This window comes from Ranitomeya variabilis, chromosome 1 (assembly GCF_051348905.1).
Source record: "Ranitomeya variabilis isolate aRanVar5 chromosome 1, aRanVar5.hap1, whole genome shotgun sequence".
Classification (NCBI taxonomy): domain Eukaryota; kingdom Metazoa; phylum Chordata; class Amphibia; order Anura; family Dendrobatidae; genus Ranitomeya; species Ranitomeya variabilis.
Genome location: NC_135232.1, coordinates 772,658,255 through 772,678,223, shown reverse-complemented (window position 1 = coordinate 772,678,223; position 19,969 = coordinate 772,658,255). Strand labels below are relative to the sequence as shown.

The 19,969-nt window shown below is 44.7% G+C and overlaps 1 protein-coding gene across 3 annotated transcripts in view; it reads left to right on the top strand.

The window, feature by feature from the left end:
• The first annotated feature begins 269 nt into the window (after positions 1-269).
• The window catches only part of AP3D1 (adaptor related protein complex 3 subunit delta 1), a 131,438-nt gene continuing 111,738 nt past the window's right edge, over positions 270-19,969 (top strand). For 2 of the 3 annotated variants that reach the window (XM_077271940.1, XM_077271941.1), the window contains exon 1: positions 270-478. In XM_077271940.1, the coding sequence (XP_077128055.1) occupies positions 383-478 (96 nt within the window). In that variant the 5' untranslated portion in view covers positions 270-382. The remainder of the gene's footprint in view (positions 479-19,969) is intronic. The other variant, XM_077271939.1, reaches the window with a different exon arrangement.

The following is a 19,969-nucleotide window of genomic DNA, read 5'->3' as shown; positions in this document are numbered from 1 at the left end:
CTATATCCTCCTCCCTCACCTACATCCCTACTACTCTATATCCTCCTCCCTCACCTATGGCCATAGCCAGTAGTGTAGCACTAATGTTCTGCACCCTCCTCCATCACCACTAGAGGGCAGCACCATTACAGTGGATGGCACACTCGGTAGTAGTCGTCAGCGCCACCTCTCTGACAGGCGGAGCCACACTGTGACGTGCGTCAGTCTCCGGGAGCACCAAGCCATGGGCGGGATTACTGCCGTCTGGCCCAGCAACTCCCCCCTTCACTTTCAGTCACGTGGCTGCTATGGGCGGGGAATAGAGTCAGCTGAGTCGCGGCCATTTTGTGTTTCTGTGTCCGGTGACAGGAGAGTCCGGTGCGGCCCGATCCCGTGCACGGACATGGCGCTCCGTATGGTGAAGGGAAGCATTGACCGCATGTTCGACAAGAACCTGCAGGATCTGGTCAGGGGCATCCGCAATCACAAAGAGGACGAGGTGAGGGCACTGTAGGGGCAGTGGGGACGGGGGCTCCGGGACCGGGGTGTGAGCAGTGGGCGCAGCTGGGCTCCCTCTCACCTGGCGGGGGCAGCACAGAGCACAGCTGGTGCTGGCTGATGTGGCACCCTGTGTGCAGCGGGCACACTGGGCATCCTGGCTGTCATGTGCTGGCCTGCCTGCGGCTGCCCTGGTGCCCGGCCTCACACAATACGGCTTCCTGGCGATCTGTGTGGAATCTGCAGTGGATGCTAAACTGTTAGTGTGAACACAGCCCAATGTGAGGAGGCGGGTGGTCCGGCTAATCACTGCTACTGTACCGTGTGGGCCGATGCCGGAGGGTCCGCGCTCCATGTACTGCGTGACGTGCTGCACAATTCCCTGCATTTCCTGTCACTTTTCCAGACTAGACATTCACATGTTTCACTAGTACAATCCGCAGAGGTGTAAGGCTACGTTCACATTTGCGTTTTGCGCCGCAGCGTCGGCGCCGCAGCGCACAACGCAAACAAAAACGCGGCAAAACGCTGCGTTTTGCGCCGCATGCGTCGTTTTTGCCCGCAAGTTGGACGCAAAAAAAATGCAACTTGAAGCGTTTCTTGCGTCCAACGCTTGCGGCCATGCGGCGCAAAACGCAGCACAACGCATGTCCATGCGCCCCCATGTTAAGTATAGGGGCGCATGACGCATGCGGCACCGCTGCGGCGCCCGACGCTGCGGCGCTGACCGCAAATGTGAACGTAGCCTAAGGGGCTCCTTCCTGGTAGAACGCATGCGTCTTCTGTGCGGACAGTTATTGCTGCAGTGTAATACACCTGACTTGGGTCCTCTGACTGCAACAAGGTAGTAGAAAAGATGTCTACCCGGTCCAATATGCTTGGGTCTTGCTTGCACGTTGCAGGGCTCTGCGAATATGACCCCGTTCACTCCTATTGTGATGTGTCAGTGATAGCTAAGTTTGGGCGCTCGATCAGTCACTGCATAGCTGTACCCTTCTTCAGGCATCATCAACAGATGGGCCCCTGTATGGAAAGTGTTAAAATGGTGAGCTGTCTCTCGCGGGCCGCTCCTGACGGTTGCAGATCCGGCGGGCCGCTCCTGACGGTTGCAGATCCGGCGGGCCGCTCCTGACGGCGGCAGATCCGGCGGGGGCCGCTCCTGACGGCGGCAGATCCGGCGGGGGCCGCTCCTGACGGCGGCAGATCCGGCGGGGGCCGCTCCTGACGGCGGCAGATCCGGCGGGGGCCGCTCCTGACGGCCGGGGGAAGACTATTAATTTCATGTGATCTGCTATAAATCTGTTATCAAGTTTTCAGCTAAACCCCAAGGTTTGGCTCCCGTTTGCCACTGCATATTTATTTGTGCCTTCCTGCCCATACTCATTTCTGGTACATTGGGACATATCTCCTAAGTGGAGATGAGCATTTCAGCTCCCTCCTTATTCGGCAAGCTACAGCGCTTACTGAACAAGCTGCAGAGGGAACCGGGATTGCGCCGGCTGATCAGCTGTCCGGCTCCGCAGCTATTTCACTGTCACGGCACATAAGCTGTCTTTTATGTGTTGCGACTGTCACGCTATCGCCCCTGTGGATCCACAACTGGCCACTCCGGTGGTCTGCGCCGTATCCAGAATTCCTGTGCTGTCTGGATGTGGCATTGGGACAGCTGAAGTCTGTGATTGGCTGCAGTGGTCAGGTGACTAGAAGACTACATCTTTGAATGTTCTAGTCATCTGCAGGGAATCATAGGCTTCTGCGCTACTGTTCACATCCGAACAGCGGAGACATGGCTCCCAGAGACAACACAGGCGGCTCTGCAGAGGGGATAGGTGTCTATGCCTGTTTTATCTCTTTTTTTTTTTTTTTTTTTTAATTAAAGTTTTTTTTTTTTAAGGCATTGATGTATTAATGTTACATTTACATCATACAATGTGTATTAGAAAACTGCAAAACCTGTTACTGTGGGTTTCCTCACATGCTGACCAGCACTTCTGTCCATACAATGGCTGCTGATAGAGGGGCCGCGTCTGACCATCAGCCTCCTTCTATTGGAGGCTGATGGGCAGGTCTGGTCACATGCTCCTCCACCGGCCGCCATTGTATGGACAGGATAGCTGTGCAGTCTGCACTAACAAAGCGATCAACCCCTTCAAGCTTTTTATGAGAAACACGTTGTCTAACACAGAAACAGAGTGTTTATTTTTAGGCAGTGATTGTTTGAAACCATAGGAGACATACTTGCCTTCCAGTGCCCCTGCTGATTAATAAGTAGCTGCTTTGGGGGTCTGCAGCGGCTCTGGAGGTATTCAGATGTTGCGACCAATCATAGTCTAAAGCGGTCCTGTGACTTCCGAGCGGGGCAGACATCGCTTCCCATGACCTGGGTCTGTGACAGCACCGGAAGGCTAGCATGCCTCCGTATATTTCAGTAGGATCAACACAAGCAATTTGTATAGGTACAGAGAGTCGTTGTATTAAATAAGCTCAATATTTAACCCATTAATATTTGAGAAGTGAGACTAACAATGATGTTTGATGCTCCAAATTCATCAAAAATCATATAGAAAGGAGATGCAGATACAACCAAATAGACAAAAGTATTGTAAAAGAAATCTTTATTGAAATATTTTACAAATGGGACATACAGTTTAGCTAAAAAGATGGATGCATCACACTCGAACAAAGGGTATGCATAAAAGACACATATAACCCCTAGTATGCAAAAATAGTACTCCAGTGGCCCAGGGAAGCAATGTAACAACAGTAACTATTAACCATGGGCGGTCATGATAATGAATCAAGCAAGTAAAGTTTCATATAGCTGCATAGTAAGGATGAGGAAGGAAATAGTGAATGAGTAGAAACATTGTTCCCTGTGCTAGAAGTGGATGCCAGAGGACCTAACTGTATGCGCCATTTTCAATTATTTTTAAAATATTCCAATAAAGATTTATTTCTTTTACCATACCTTTTTCTATTTGGGTGTAACTGCATCTCCTTTCTATGTGATTCTCCGTGCCTTTTAAAAAAACAAAAAAAAAACCAAATTACCGTATATCGATGTTCAACACCCTTTCTTTCTAAGGAACTATTCTGTTGACATCTACTTTTACATGAAGACCTGTTGGTGCCACCTGTGCCAATGTGAATATTTGGGAATAAAGTTAAATGGGTTGCATGAAGTAAAGGAAAACGAATGGCAGCGTACTATCAGAAAAGATACCACTGTAGGCCTTACTTGTGTCCGGAATCACAGCTTACCCCCATTAAAGTCATTTCAGCTGGGCTGCAATACCAGACACAGCCAGTGGGTAAGAGGGGGGCTGTTTATGTGCGTTTTCTTGCCTGTAGATGGGAGCCGTAGTTGGACTTATGCTGGCATTTTTACCTTTATGGGACATATTCTGAACCCATAATACAATGGGTGCTCCTGCTGGGAATATTTGTACCAATGTTTGCTGCTGCGAGGGGATGCCAAGAATTTAGTCACTTATGCCTTTCCATCACTCTGCTGCATGCAAATCCCTGAAATCCCTGCAAATTTATGAAACTAATGCAAAACTGGTCGCTTTTAAGCTGGTAAGTGTTCTTTAAAGCCCTTATTTGCATACACGTTGCAAATTTGTCACTTTTTTTTCTGTGCAGATTGCTTAGTTTCCTTATTCCAGCAAAGTGAATGAGAATCTTGACATCTAGTGCACATGGCGCTTATTTCTGACTTAGGCTACGTTCACACTAGCGTTGTGCGCCGCTGCGTCTGCGACGCAACGCACAACGCACGCAAAAACGCGGCAAAACGCACGCAAAAACGCTGCGTTTTGCGACGCATGCGTCGGTTTTTGCCGAAAATCGGACGCAAGAAAAATGCAACTTGTTGCGTTTTCTTGGTCCGACGCTTGCGGCAAAAAAGACGCATGTGTGGCACAACGCAACAAAAAAAAACGCATGCGTCCCCCATGTTAAGTATAGGGGGCGCATGACGCATGCGTCGCCGCTGCGTCGCCGACGCAAATCCGACGCACATTAGCTTAACGCTAATGTGAACGTAGCCTTACAGATTTAAGTCAACATTATGTCAATGGTAATGAATGGGGAAAATAGTTTCAATGAAACCACACTTGTTTCCTGCCAAGAGCTGCAGAAATGGTGAAGAAATGTCTACACCAAGTAACGTGTGTTTAGGCTTTGCAGGATTAATCTCATGCCAGAACGCTTTCTCCAGAGGTACAAGCAATGAATCCCGAGGGCCGTGCTTCTAAGTATGTTCTGTCCTTACCCATTCGTTATTAGTGCGTGGTCTAGTGGCAATGGCTGACTCGCCTTACGGCTTGCCTGTTGTAATGCCCGTAGTCAGCAGGCAGGAATTCCAGACATGTGATGGTCACAGGCTTCATATTGATGGCTGCTCATTTTACATTTTGATATGGAGTAATATGAAGGTAGTCCTGCTAATTAGTAAAACTGAAAAGTGTGACACAGCAGCCATTAAATTGTAATGGGGTTGTCTCAAGATGCGACTTTAGGAGCACACTAGTCCCAAACCCCGGCTTCAATAGGCAGATGTGCCTAAACATTAAGGCTATGTGCACACGATCAGTAATCGCTGCGGGTGGGACCCTGTGTACTTGTGCAGCTGCCAGATGTTACAGCATAGTGGATGGGGTTTCTAGAAAGCCCATGCCCACTATGCATCCAGAGATGCCCACGGCTCATCCGCAGAGACAGGCATGTGTGACATCTTTCCAGACCACAGCATGTCTACTTCTCTTGTGGAGACACGAGTTTCCGCAAGAGTGATTTCACCCATAGAAAGTGGTGAATCCGCACGATTCACTGATCACATGCTGATTCACCTGCGTTCAATAGACGGCAGCCCTTTGGATGCAGCGAACATGTATGCGACCAAAGTGCTGCCACTTCCGTCCATAATATACTCTCTTAAAGGGACTCTGTTAGCACAGGATGACTGTTCAGACGAAGTCCTGCAGCTTTGTGCTTTATGGCGGGGGTCAATCATTTATAAATACACCTTCCCACCTGCTTGTTTTCTCCAACCCCTTCGGCTATGTTCACACGATCCTTTTTTCGCTGCGGATCCGCAGCGGATTTGCAGCTGCGGAACCGCAGACGTTTTCCATGCAGGGTACAGTACAATGTTACCCTATGGAAAACGAAATCCGCTGTGCCCACTATCCTTTTTTTGGCTTGAAAATCAGCGCGGATTTTCAGCGGAAAATAAGAAGTACCATGTCAATTCTGTCTTCGGATTCCGCAGCGGGTTTCCACCTGCACCAATAGGAAAATGCAGCTGGAAACCCGCAGTGGAATCCGCAGTAGAAAAAGGAATGAAAAACGCAGTGAAAACCACCGCAGGTTTTGCACTGCGGTTTTCACAAATCGGGACCTGAAAAATCCGCAGCGAAAAAAGGATCGTGTGAACAAGCCCTTCTTTGACAGGTGTGGCATCATAGGACCAGATAAAGGACAAGCTAATTTGAAGTTTTATATAAATTATTGACCCCTCTGTGAAGCACCAAGCACCTGTGTTTCAACATTCTCTCCTGACAGGGTCCCTTTAAACTGCTGTCACAGTCAGCTTTTCCTCTGTAAGATAAACCCACAAAAAAGATGCCTAATATAGTAAAAAAGCGGATGGGCCCATATGAGGTAAACATAACCATATATTATACAGCAAAAATGCCCAATTACACACCAAAAGAGGTATTGGTTAAAGAAGCACTCCCATCAAAGTTTTATCCTCTTAATATTGCAGTCATCATATTATATAGCACTGTGCACTTAATTGCTCATTTTACCTTTCTACCCAGATAGTTCTTCCCTTTTCTGTGCTCTGTGTAGAAACATGAAGTCTCTCGTCCCTGCATTTATCATCCCGCTCAAATTCCGGACCCATCTGCTCTCTCCTTCCCTGGCGGGGACTTTTGCAGTGACTCATGAGTCATACAGGGAAAATTTACCTCCTGTTTCTACATAGAACTTGGGATTCAGCTAGTCTGCTTTTAATCACGTGATGTCATCGACCTAACGTGGAGAAGATAAGAAGCTAATCCCTAGGTGTTCACCTACTAGAACCTCCACCGTTCCTGAGGACAGAGCCTGAGGTGCTTCTTATTTAATGGAACTGCAAGAGATGACTTTGAGGTAGCCTAGACAGTTATTGAGCAGTAGGGTGCATGTGTTGCCATTCATTCTGGGCACTTTAGAGTCTTGTTATCAGGATTGGTAGGAGACCCTGTTGGACCCCCAGCAATCAGCAGGTTATCACCTATCTTGTGGATAGCCTGGGTTAACCCTTTAAAAGCATTAATTGGTGGGAGCTCTGGGTCCTGAGACCCCCCACCAGTTGCTCAAACCATGGTGCAGCGGTGCTCTATTTTTACATGTGTGCATAGACTTGTACTTCCCATCCAATTTCTATTGAGCCAGTACATTGCTGTGAGCTCATGCATAGGCTAAGCAATGCTGGCACATGGTTAGGGGGAGACAGGTAGTGATCTAAAAAAAAGGTTTAACTTTAGTTACTCTGTAAATCATATTCTATATAGGATTCAGTTTATTGCACAGGAGAACGGTTAAATGCAAATGTATAAACTACTTATAATGCTTTGGTAACCTCTGTTATCATTTATATACATGTTGTATGAGCTACAACTTAATGGGACATTTGATAATTAAATCCAGCAAATAAGGCTAGGTTCACATTGCGTTAGTGCCATCCGTTTAACGGATCCGTTACTAAGCGGCACTAATGCAATGTAACGGATCCGTTAACGCACCCATTGCCATCCATTATCGTAACGCATCCTAACACATGTCAAAATCGGGATGCATTAGCGATAATGCCTTACTTTTTGTGACGCACCCTCAAACGCAGTCTACCGCGTTTTCGGGTACGTTAGGTCTAACGCACAGCGAACGGATGCGTTCGCTGTGCATAGACCTCTATTACTAACGCATGCCAACGCAATGCTACCATGAGTTACCGCGATTGTAGAAAAAAAGTGAATTTGGGCATCAGCGTTAGTGCATCCATTTAACAGATTCATTAAACGGATGGCACTAACGCAATGTGAACCTAGCCTAAGGGCAACGTGCCAGGCCCAGTGGAGAGTTAGGCTGATTTTGGTTAATAGAAACCAATTGACTGCATACAAGTTGAACAGCCCTCGCTTCCTGGCTCATTCAGACGGACAGAGAAGCTCTGTGGTTCAATGACCTTGTTTGTGGTGCATCCTATTTACACTGGTTGATGTGCTGCCGACAACGATATTGCCATAAACCATATCACCTCTATCATGTGATCGGCAGGATATTTCCATTGGCTATTATTGGGAACTGGCATCGATAACCAGTCAGCCCTGTTTATGTTTCTGAAGCCTAAGTCCATACAAAGCATGCTTGTTAGGACCCATACTTTAAACAATGCTGCATTTATACCTGTAGGCATTGCTAATAGTTATGTGGAGACCTGTAATTATGTAAACTCTCCGCTCATGCAGGAATATGAGTTAACTTAAAAGATGACTTTGAACAAGAGTTGTTCTTCTTCACTAATCATTGAGTAATCTAATGGCCACTCATAATAGTTAAGGGGTTCAAGTAACTATACTATACAAGTAACATTTCTAAGGCTCATTTTAATTTTCTGGCTTAAAATGTTGCATCTATGTAGGAACCTATGTGTAGGGTCAGTTAGCTTATCCATGCTTCTCTAAACTTCTGAGTCAGTTACTAAACTCAGCCTGGATTTTAATCCCACCATCGTTAACCAAGCCCATAAGCACATTTCTAGCCCTGGCTTAAATGTAATCAGCAAGTTACCAACTATCCAAGGGTGTGCTGTTAACTTTCCAAGTTGGAGCTTTAACTCCTTTCACTGCTTTATGACCGGGCTAAATTTTACAATTCTGACCACTGTCACATTAGGAGGGCATAACTTTGGAATGCTTCTACGGATCCCACTGATTCTGAGAATTTTTTTGTCGGGACATATTGAACTTCACGAGAGTGGTAAAATTTGTGTGATATGACTTGCATTTATTTGTGAAAATATGGGAAATTGGTGAAAATGTAGCAATTTCCAAACAATTTGTATGCCCTTAAACCAGAGAGATATGTAGCACAAAATAGTTAATAAATAACATTTCCCACATGTCACCTTTACATCAGCACAGTTTTTGAAATTTTTGTTAGGAAGTTTTAAGGGTTACATTTGAAGTGACTTTAAGGGACCAATGTGACAGAAAATACCCCAAAGTGACATCATTCTAAAAACTGCACCCCTCAAGTGTTCAAAATCACATTCAACAAGTGAATTAACCTTTGAGGTGCTTAACAGGAATTAATGTAATGTGAAAGGAAAAAAATGAACATTTTACTATTTTTTTTTTTATTTTTTTTACAGAAATGTGGGGGAAAACTACTGTTTTGTGCATGGCAGGGCTTTGAAAGAAAGACGCACCATTTGTCTTTATCAATGTAAAATTTGCTTGAATAATTATCTGACGCCATGCCACATTTGGAGATATCCTGATGTGCCTAAACAGTGGAAACCACTCACAAGTAACACCATTTTGGAAACTAGACCCCTCAGGGAACTTATCTAGATAAGTGGTGAGTACCTTGAACCCCCAGGTGTTTTATAGAAGTTTATAATGTTGTTTGGTGAATATAAAATAAAACACATTTTCCCCACAAAAATATTTTTTAGCCCCAAATTTTATTTTCACAACATTAACAGGGGAAAATGGACACCAAAATTTGATGAGCAATTTCTCCTGAGTACACCAATACTCTGGTTGAAAACTACCTTTGAGGTACAGTAAAATTCTCAGAAGGGAAGAAGCGTCATACTAGAGTTCAGATCTTGCTGAACTGGTTTGAAGGTGCTATGTCAAATTGGTAGGGCCCCTGAGGTGCCAGAAGAGTGACCCCATTTTACATACTACACCTCTCAATGAATTCATCTACAGGTTCAGTGATCATATTGACACCACAGGTGGGTCTCAAAATGTTATACCATTGGGCAGAGAAGAAAAAATAATTCACATTTTTACCACCAAAATTTTTGTTTGCCCCAGATTTTACATTTTCAGACTGGGAAATGGGTAAAAATGGCACCAAAATTTGTCCCACATTTTCAGCTGAATGTAGAAATACCCCAAATTTGACTGTACAGTACTTAGCCATACGGCGAGACTCGGGAGGGACCGATCGCTATTTGCCTCCTGGAGCGCAGGGATTGCTAGAATAAATTGCAGACTCCATATACAGAGCCCATGAGTGCTAGAAGAGCAAAATCCCACCTAAAGTGATCCCCATTTTAGAAAATTATAACTATGGGAAATTATCTACAGGTGTAGTAACGATTTTGACTTCATGAGTGTTTTCCAGAAACAAGCAGCAGGATGTTGCTGAGAGAAAAATGGCAAACTGCCATTGTAGTGACCAGTACGTTGCGGTTCCCTGCTCATGTTTCTTGGGACCTTTACCTGTAAATTAGACAGGCTCTCATCGCTACAGAAAAGCCAAACATGTGGACATTAAATGTGGTTTAGGCACACTGGGGTTCATAAGGGGGGGGTGGGGGCATTTGGATTTGGCAGTGCAGATTTTGCTGAATTTCTTTTCTGGGCGAGGAGTCATAGCGCTTTTCCAGAGCCTTTGTACTACCACTTACTTGGAAGCCCCCTATATTCCCATTGACAGATTATGGACCTGAGTGAGGACTTTTTTTATTGATTTGAGTTTAAGCTTTTGTTGGGAACATTATATCATTTGGGATCATATTGATCCAGCGCTCTACGCTGAGCATTTATATCGGGATTTACACCTAAATCTGTTAGTGATGTAATACAGATGAGACCCCTAATGGACCCATTCACTATAATAGTGCAGCAGCAGAGTCATTCTGGATCAGTCTGGCCTCTGTTCAGTGCTGTTCTTTTCAGAGGTGTACAAAACTGTGGCGGACCGCGCTTTTATGCATGCCTAAAAAGGCAGACATCGCTGGATCACAGGTCCTATGGCATCCACAGTGCCTCCATCTGCCTCATTATTGGGAATCTTTCGCCTGGGGTTCCGTCTGAATCGTGTATTTCAGAAAATTACACGAAAACCACAGTGTAAGAGTTTGGCGTTGAGCACAGGATAAATGATCCGAGCTTTACTGCGATCTTTGGGAAGCAGAATAAACAAATCAACAGCAGGTGAAGAATTGGTTCTATGTATTTTTCACGCCGTTCCTCATGCGGTATAAGTGATTATACGACTTTATTCATCGGGTCTGTGTGATTACAGCGATAACAGATGTATATCAGGTTTTTTATATTTAGCTGCTATCACACACTTAAACACACTTTATTGCAAAAGCTATCTATAATTTTTACATATTTCGGCTGACTGTCATATGAGGGCTTGTTTTTTTTGCAGGATGAGTTGACTTTTTTATCAGTAGCATTTTCGAGCACATGGCATTTTTGACCCCTTTCTATTCCAATTTTTGGGACGCAGAATGAACAGAAATCAGCAATTCATGAATTGTCTTTTTGTGTTTTTTATGTCGTTCCGCATGTGGTGAAATTGATATGACCGCTTTATTCTAAGGGTTAGTACGATTACAGCGATACCATATAAATATAGATTTTTCAAATGTTTTGGTGCTTATACTTCCTCTTCATGTTAAACTCAACAGAAGGTGGGGACAGTGACGCCTGCGCTGATTGGGCACTTGGCTCACATCACAACGACTGCACCCAGCCCCCAGTGGCTGAAGTAAAAGTTAATAAACTATAAGGCTATGTGCACACGTCCGGAATTGCCACGGAAATTTCCACGTCAATTCCGCAAATGTGCCGCGGGTAAAACACATGCGGAATTGGCATGCGTTTTCCCGCTAAACACTAGCATTTTACAAGCGTAATTAGCTTGCAGAATGCTAAAGTTTTCCAAGCGTTCTGTAGCATCGCTTGGAAAACTGATTGATAGGTTGGTCACACTTGTCAAACATAGTGTTTGACAAGTGTGACCAACTTTTTACTAATGATGCTGCCTATGCAGCATCAATAGTAAAAAAGATCTAATGTTAAAAATAATAAAAAAATCGTGATATTCTTACCTTCCGGCGTCCCCCGCAGCTTCCGTTCCCAATAATACCTTGCAGCAATGACCTGTGATGACGTAGCAGTCTCGCGAGACCCACGTCATCACAGGTCATTGCCGCAAAGCATCACTGGGAACGGGAGAATCGCAAGGAGCGGGAAGGCTGCCGGGGCCGCCGGAAGGTGAGAATATCACGATTTTTAATTCTTTTTTTTTTTTTTTTTTTTTTTTTTTTTTTTTTTTACAGGTATATGGTTCCCAGGGCCTGGAGGAGAGTCTCCTCTCCTCCACCCTGGGTACCATCCGCACATGATCCGCTTACTTCCAGCATGGTGGGCATAGCCCCACGCGGAAAGTAAGCGGATCAATGCATTCCTATGTGTGCGGAATCCCCACGTTTCCACACAAAGAATGAACTTGCTGCGTTTTCTGGAATGCGATTCCGCCGTGGAAAAAAAAAAACGTGCACAAAAAATGCGGATTGCATTCTAATAATAGGATGCTTAATGTATGCGTATTTTTCGCGGTTTTATCGCATTTTTATAGTGAAAAACCATGAAAAATCCTGAACATGTGCACACAGCCTTAACGTGGTAATTTTGTATGAAAAATAATTGATTAGATAATCAATAATTATTAATATAAAAATAAGAATTGCGGCACCTTCCCTTTTTAAACACCTCTAACTCCTCCCCACGACCTTCTGTATTGGACACATTACTATGTGGTACATAAGTAATGCACAAAGCACATGAACACCAGGCGTGGCAATAAAGATTATCCCCTACTCCTCCTTTTTGACTGATACATGGATGGGGAGAGATGTGTCAATATATGTCCATAATTCATCTTCCTATGACCTATGTGCCCCTATAGCTGGCTTAGGAGGGTTGGTCCTACAGACAGATGCCCTATAACATCTTAGTCAACCATCAATACCATTCATACTTGCGTTTCCTGTAAGCTTCCTAGCAGATATCTACGGTATGTTTCTCCTGCCTTTCACTTCTTGTTTCCTTCTCCGCGAGAGGAAGTTACAATGATTGGCACTGTCAGCCCTGCTACAAGGGTTCTTTATGAAATATTAGGAGCAAAGATTTATTAAGATTCATGTCTCTCCTATTTTAGATTTAATCTGTTGTGTTTTTTTCAGTTTCACTTGGGCCTCAATCCTACAGTCATTTGTCATGTACATGTTTTATGCTTGCGTTTTTTAGACAGACGTTTGTGCATCATCCTAGTGCTTATATTTTTCTTTCTAATCACTTTCTGACATATGACATATTAGTACATGAAATGTCTGGTCCCCATGTATTGATCAAGCTAAGGAGCTGTTCCTGCTTCCTACCCAGGCATATACACTGCATAGGCAGGATCCCTTGCGTTCTCGTGGCAGTCGGATCTTGCTGTAGGCTCCCATAGTCTGCTTTTTTTTTTTTGCTTTTGAAGCCCATCTTTGGGTGTGCTCTGTAGGAGAACGTCGTTTTGTCTACATATTGTAAAACAGTGATTAGCCAAGCGCACATTCAAGTCCTCTAAGGCTATGTGCACACGTTGCGGATCCGCAGCAGTTTTCCATCAGGTTTACAGTACCATGTACACCTATGGGAAACCAAGTCCGCTGTGTCCTTGGTGCGGAAAATACCGTGTGGAAGCTTAGCGTTGTATTTTCCGCAGCATGTCAATTCTTTGTGCGGATTCCACAGCGGTTTACACCTGCTCCATAATAGGAATCCGCAGGTGTAAAACCGCAGGTGAAATCCACAGTAAATCCGCAGGTAATCTGCAGGTAAAACCTGCAGATTTTTCAAAAACAGTGCAGAAAAATCCACACACGAATCCACAACGTGGGCACATAGCCTAAGTGTGTTTTAAAAAAAAAATAAATAAATCAGTTACCCTTCTCCCCCCCATTAAAACTAAGTTAAAAAAAAAAATATATACATGTATGTGTGTGTATCAAAGTATAAAATGAATTTACCCTGTCCGTAAATGCTATAAAGAGAGAAAAAAATCAATCAAGACAGAATTGCCTTTTTTTTTTTTTTTTTTTTGGTCACAACAACTCTACAAGAAGAGATCAATATGTCTACCCCTGAGTGAGATCAATAAAATTGCAAAAAATAAAGCCCTCACACCGCTCCACCAACTGAAAATGGTCTTAGTAAATAGTAGCATAAACAATTTTTTTTTTTTTGTTTCCCAAATTTTTTCCATCACTTGTGTAACTAAACTTTCATTTTTTTTTTTTTTTAAATAATTTTGTCCGACATGAATAGTCATGAAACTTTACAAATGGGGGCTGTGTCGTCAACCCCATCAGGTGGCAGATATCAGGGTATCCTGTTATTCAGCTTCCTATGACCCATGTTCCCATATAGACTGCTTAGGAGGGTTCATCCTACTGACAAAATCTCTTTAAACGATCAGTCTCTGATAGCGCCCCATCAGTATTGTAGTATACAGTATAAGCAGTCAGATAATCACAGGTGCAAGTTCCTTAAGGGACTAACCAAGTAAAAAGTTAAAATTAAAAAATATACATTAATGTATGGCAGTGGATTTCACGATAGTTCGGCAATGAGGCAGTGATCCAAGATATTCCAATGTAAGTCTTTATTTTGGCAACTTTCCACATACAGGCAAATGTTATCCTCCGGATCACAGATGGATCGTCCATAACCCTCTATTGCCATGGCTGACTGCACCACTGTATCACTCATGGGTGCGGCAGTGGCTTTGCTTCACCAGCTCTGGCCTGTGTTCAAACTTAACCAGACCTATCATTCACGGAGCTCCTCCTCGGTGGTTACAAACCAAAAACTGACACACCAAACCTTAAAGGGAACCTGTCACCCCCAAAATCGAAGATGAGCCAAGCCCACCGGCATCAGGGGCTTATCTACAGCGGCACCGCAGCGGGACCGCCCCTGGGTGAGTATAATATAACCTATTTTTCTCATCTTTTGGGATACATCGGGGTCTTGTCTACAGCATTACAGAATGCTGTAGATAAGCCCCTAATGCCGGTGGGCTTAGCTCACCTTCCATTTTGGGGGTGACAGGTTCCCTCTAACTATAAGTTTAAATGGGAATTTAGGGCATGAGCCACTCCCAAGACCCATAGTGGAGGGAGAGATCCGTCACACTACCAGACCTACAGAACTTTCCAAAAATAAAAGCCTATGTCAGGTTTTCTTAAATCTGACTTGGTCAAATAGCTTGACCTAATCCACTCATTTATTTTGCATTGTAACCACAGCCGTGATTGTTATTGCAATGCTCTCCAGCGGGTTCAGTGTGCCTCTGTGCTTCCTGGGGGACACTTAACAACCCTCGTATATGATTCCCCTCGCTGCCTCATAATATATTACAAATTTGAATAGCCCCTCTTTATATCATAGTTTCATAGGTTTTAAGGTTGAAGGTAGACTTAAGTCCTTCGAGTCCAACCTATAGCCTAAGGCTGGGATCACACACAGCGAGATACGGCCGAGTCTCGCAGGTTAAACCCAGCTCTGGCACCGGCACTCCGGAGCGGAGCGTGCAGCGGCACAGCAATACATGGAGCTGCACGCTCCGCTCCGGAGTGCCAGTGCCAGAGCTTGGTTTTAACCTTCGAGACTCGGCCGTATCTCGCTGTAGTGTGACTCCGGCCTAACATGTTCAACCAGGATTAGACAAAAACCCCATGGGGCAGCTATTAATTGCTCCATATTAAGGGAAAAAATCCTTCCCGATCTCACAAGGCAGTCGGATTAGTTCCCTGGATCAATGTCCCATCACATAATCTAGTGCATGTAATTTTATATTATTTATGAAAGGCATCCAGGCCCTGCTTGCACTTTAGTAATGAATCAACCAACAGAACATCATGGAGCAGAGAGTTCCATAGTCTGACTGCTCGTGCAGTAAAGAACTCCTATTAAACAGATGAAAAAGAAAAACCTATTTGATAACCTGATTGGAAGCACCATAACGAGAAAAAATATCAAACCCCAAAATTGCGTTGTTTTTTTGGTCATCACTCCTCCCTATAAAAAAGTAAAAAGGCATTAAAAATGATTAGGGCATCTTATGTTCTACAAGATTGTATTAATGAAAATGTCAGTATGCCACTCAAAAAAAAAAAAAATAACCATCACACAACTCCGCAGTAAAATGAAAGGTGTCCTGCAAATTGCAACCCCTAATACGGCTGTGAACGTGTAAATTATGGTTTTTGGAAGAGGACAAAAGCAAAACACAAAAAGTGCCCTGTCCTGAAGGGATTACGCTTAAGGCAGTGTTTCCAAAACCAGTGTTTGGCAGGTCAGGTACAGTCACCTGACCAATGCCTATGTTTTCAGGTTAGGAAGCCCATGCCAACACTTGTGAATCCAGACTAAGGCTATGTGCACACGTTCAGGTTTTTTCGCGTTTTTTTTTTGGCCGTTTTCCGTGGAAAAAACGCTTAAAAAACGCATACATCAGCATCCCATCATTTTTAATGCATTCTGCAATTTTTGTGCACATGATGCGTTTTTTTCCCTAAAAAAAAAAAAAGCATTGCGGTAAAAAACACAGCATGTTCATTAATTTTGTGGATTTTTCGCATTTTTGTCGCTATTTAATGCATTGGGAAGCTCCGGAAAAAAACGCATGCGGATTTCTTGCAGAAAATGTCCGGTTTTGTTCAGGAAATTTCTGCAAGAAATCCTGATGTGTACACATAGCCTAAGGCTGAGTTCACACGTAGCAGAATTGCCGCGGAAATTTCCGCGGCAATTCTGCGCCTCCTGCCGCGGGTATATCGCATGCAGAATTTGCATGCATATACCCGCAGAATGCTAGCGTTTTCCAAGCGATCTGTAGCATCGCTTGGAAAACTGTTTGACAGGTTGGTCACACTTGTCAAACATAGTGTTTGACAAGTGTGACCAACTTTTTACTAATGATGCTGCCTATGCAGCATCTATAGTAAAAGATAGAATGTTAAAAATAATAATAAAAAAAAAAAAAAAAAAAAAAGGTTATACTCACCTCAGCGGCGTCCGTTCCTAATGCTGTGTGTTCAGGACCTTCCATTGACGTAGCAGTCACGTGACCGCGGGTCATGTGACCGCGACGTCATCGCAGGTCCTTCACACAAACCTCGGAAGACGCTGAGAAGGTCGGGCCGCCAGAGGGTGAGTATATCGCTATTTTTTATTTTAATTCTTTTTTTTTTACCACTTATATGGTGCCCAGTCCGTGGAGGAGAGTCTCCTCTCCTCCACCCTGGGTACCAACCGCACATAATCTGCTTACTTCCCGCATGGTGTGCACAGCCCCGTGCGGGAAGTAAGCAGATCAATGCACTCCTATGTGTGCAGAATCGCCGCGATTCTGCAATTTTAATGAACATGCTGCGTTTTTTTCTGGATTGCGATTCCGCTCAGGAAAAAAATGCAGCATGTGCACAAAAAATGCGGATTGCATTCTGTTACTAGGATGCTTAATGGTAGCGTTTTTTTCGCGGTTTTATAGCGTTTTTATAGCGAAAAACTGCGAAAAAAAACGCAAAAAATCTGCTACGTGTGCACACAGCCTAAAGGTGATGTGTAATAAATGTGTAAACTGTGTTCCTAAGACCCCAAATATCCTGCAGCTCAACAAGTTAAGCAGGAGCACAGCACCCTTAAAAATTGCAATTCACCCGATAAAAATTAAGGCCTTAAGAAATTGAAAATTACTACAATTTCATATAATACGTTATAAAGTTGTTTAAGCTTTTCTTGCACACTTGCTGGAGTTTTTAAAAGTAACTCCTTCAAGAGCTCTCCTGCTACGTGAACAGTATGTGTAGGCAAAAGGGTTGTAAGGCTGCCACTGGTGCGTTCGAGCATGAATGTGAAAAGATCTCTGCATTTGTTTTTCCTCACCGTTCACTTTCGTTATGGCACAGTTCCTGTATGTTTAACGTGATGAAAAGTCAATAAAGGTGTGTTGGATAATTCCTGTTTACACTGAGCAGTTTTTGTGTGTACGTGTATAATATATATTTATGTTTATAATAAATATACCATATATACTCATGTACAACTCGAACCGAGTATAAGCCGCGGCACCTAATTTTGCCCTCAAAAACCTGGGGCAACTTGACTCGAGTATAAGCCGAGTCGAGTATGAATTCTCCCCTAATCCTTTTATGCGTTGCTCCTTATTCCCATCCTTGTCTGCGTGGCTCCTTATTCCCATCCTTGTCTGCGTGGCTCCTTATTCCCATCCTTGTCTGCGTGGCTCCTTATTCCCATCCTTGTCTGCGTTGCTCCTTATTCCCATCCTTGTCTACGTGGCTCTTTATTCCCATCCTTGTCTGTGTGGCTCCTTATTCCCATCCTTGTATGTATGGCCGCCCATGAGAAAAGCATTGAAAAAAACCCAAAACAACTTCCTACTTACCTTCCCTGCTATTCCTCGCAGCATCCCGTTCCGGCTTCCAGCAGCTCTTCCTGCTGGGCGATCACGTGTCACTGCTCATTTTTATTCATCTCTCTCCAGCCTGTGGGAGTGGAGAGAGGTGAATATTCATTACCTTAATCCCTTAATGACCCCAGCTTTTTTCGTTTTTCGCTTCCTTTCTTCCCATAGCCATAACTTTTTTTTATTTTTACGTCAATATAGCCATGTGAGGGCTTATTTTTTTGTGGGAAGAGTTGTACTTTTGAACGACATCATTGGTTTTAATTAATGCCATGTACTCGAAAACGAGGAAAATTTTTTGGTTTTCCTAGGTTCACTAAATGGTAAAACTGACCTGCCATTGTGATTCTCCATGTCATTACAAGTTCATAGACACCAAACATGTCTAGGTTCTTTTTTTACCTACCGTATTTTTCGGACTATAAGACGCACCGTACCATAAGACGCACCCCTGTAAATTGCAGAAAAAAAGATTTTTTATAAGATGGGGGTCCGTCTTATTGTCCGAATTTAAGATCTCTTACCTGAGGGCAGGCAGTGGCAGAGCAGGGTCACTGGAGGCATGGTGGTGGCAGAGGTGAGGTGATGCTGAGGTGCGGTGGGCGGAACGGCGTGCACCTGAGCAGGGTCCCATCCTGCTTAGGTGGGCGACGCCATGGCCTGGTGTCCATGGGGAGGTTGCGGCAGTGCTGTGGCGGCGGCAGATGTGCGGTCACTTCCTCAGGTGGCGGCGGCCAGGGTCCCTTCCACATTTGAGGTGAGGCCACGGCAGTATTGAAGGAGAGCAGCAGAGCTGGGTGAGTCACGGTTTTCCTGGTGGTGGCGGGCTTACCGGCATTGTGGTGGCGACAGAGGTGCGGGGATGATGTGGCGTGGTGACCGGTATGGCGTGAGCAGGGTCCCATCCACATTTGAGGTGAATCCGTGGCCTGGTATTGAAGGAGAGCAGCAGAGCTGGGTGAGTTACGGTTTTCCCGGTGGCGGTGGCCATCTTTCTGAGGCCGCGCGTGCGCAGATTCAGTACTCTGCTTCCCAGGGCTTCAGGAAAATGGCCGCGGGAGGCCGCGCGTGCGCAGATGGAGATCGCGGTGGCCATTTTCCTGAAGCCGAGATCTCAATCTGCGAACTCGGCTTCAGGAAAATGGCCACCGCGATCTCCATCTGCGCACACGCGGCCTCCCGCAGACATTTTCCTGAAGCCCCAGGAAGCAGAAAACTCAATCTGCGCACGCGCCGCCTCAGGAAGATGGCTGCCGCCACCGGAAAAACCGTAACTCACCCAGCTCTGCTGCTCTCCTTCAATACCGGGCCGCGGATTCACCTCAAATGTGGACGGGACCCTGCTCACGCCATACCGGTCACCGCGCCACATCATCCCCGCACCTCTGTCGCCACCACAATGCCGGTAAGCCTGCGTTCCAACAATAAGACGCACCCCCCATTTTTCCTCACAATTTTTTTGGGGAAAAAGTGCGTCTTAGGCCGGCGTCACACTGGCGAGTTTTACGGACGTATGAGCGCAGAAAATACATCCGTAAAATACGCATAAAACACGGCCCAATGATTCTCTATGGCCCAGCTCCTATCAGCCGTATTTTACTGATCCGTATTATACGTATTAAAATCGCCAATGAAAGTCTATGGGGGTGAGAAAAATACGGATTACACACGGACCAGCAGTGTGACTTGCGAGAAATACGCAGCGGTGTTAGAGAAAAGCCGGTAATTCAATTGCCGGCTTTTCATTTCTCCTTCCCAAACCCGACAGGATATGAGACATGGTTTACATACAGTAAACCATCTCATATCCCCCTTTTTTTGCATATTCCACACTACTGTTAGTAGTGTGTATGTGCAAAATTTTGGCGCTGTAGCTTGTAAAATAAAGGGTTAAATGGCGGAATAAATTGGCGTGGGCTCCCGTGCA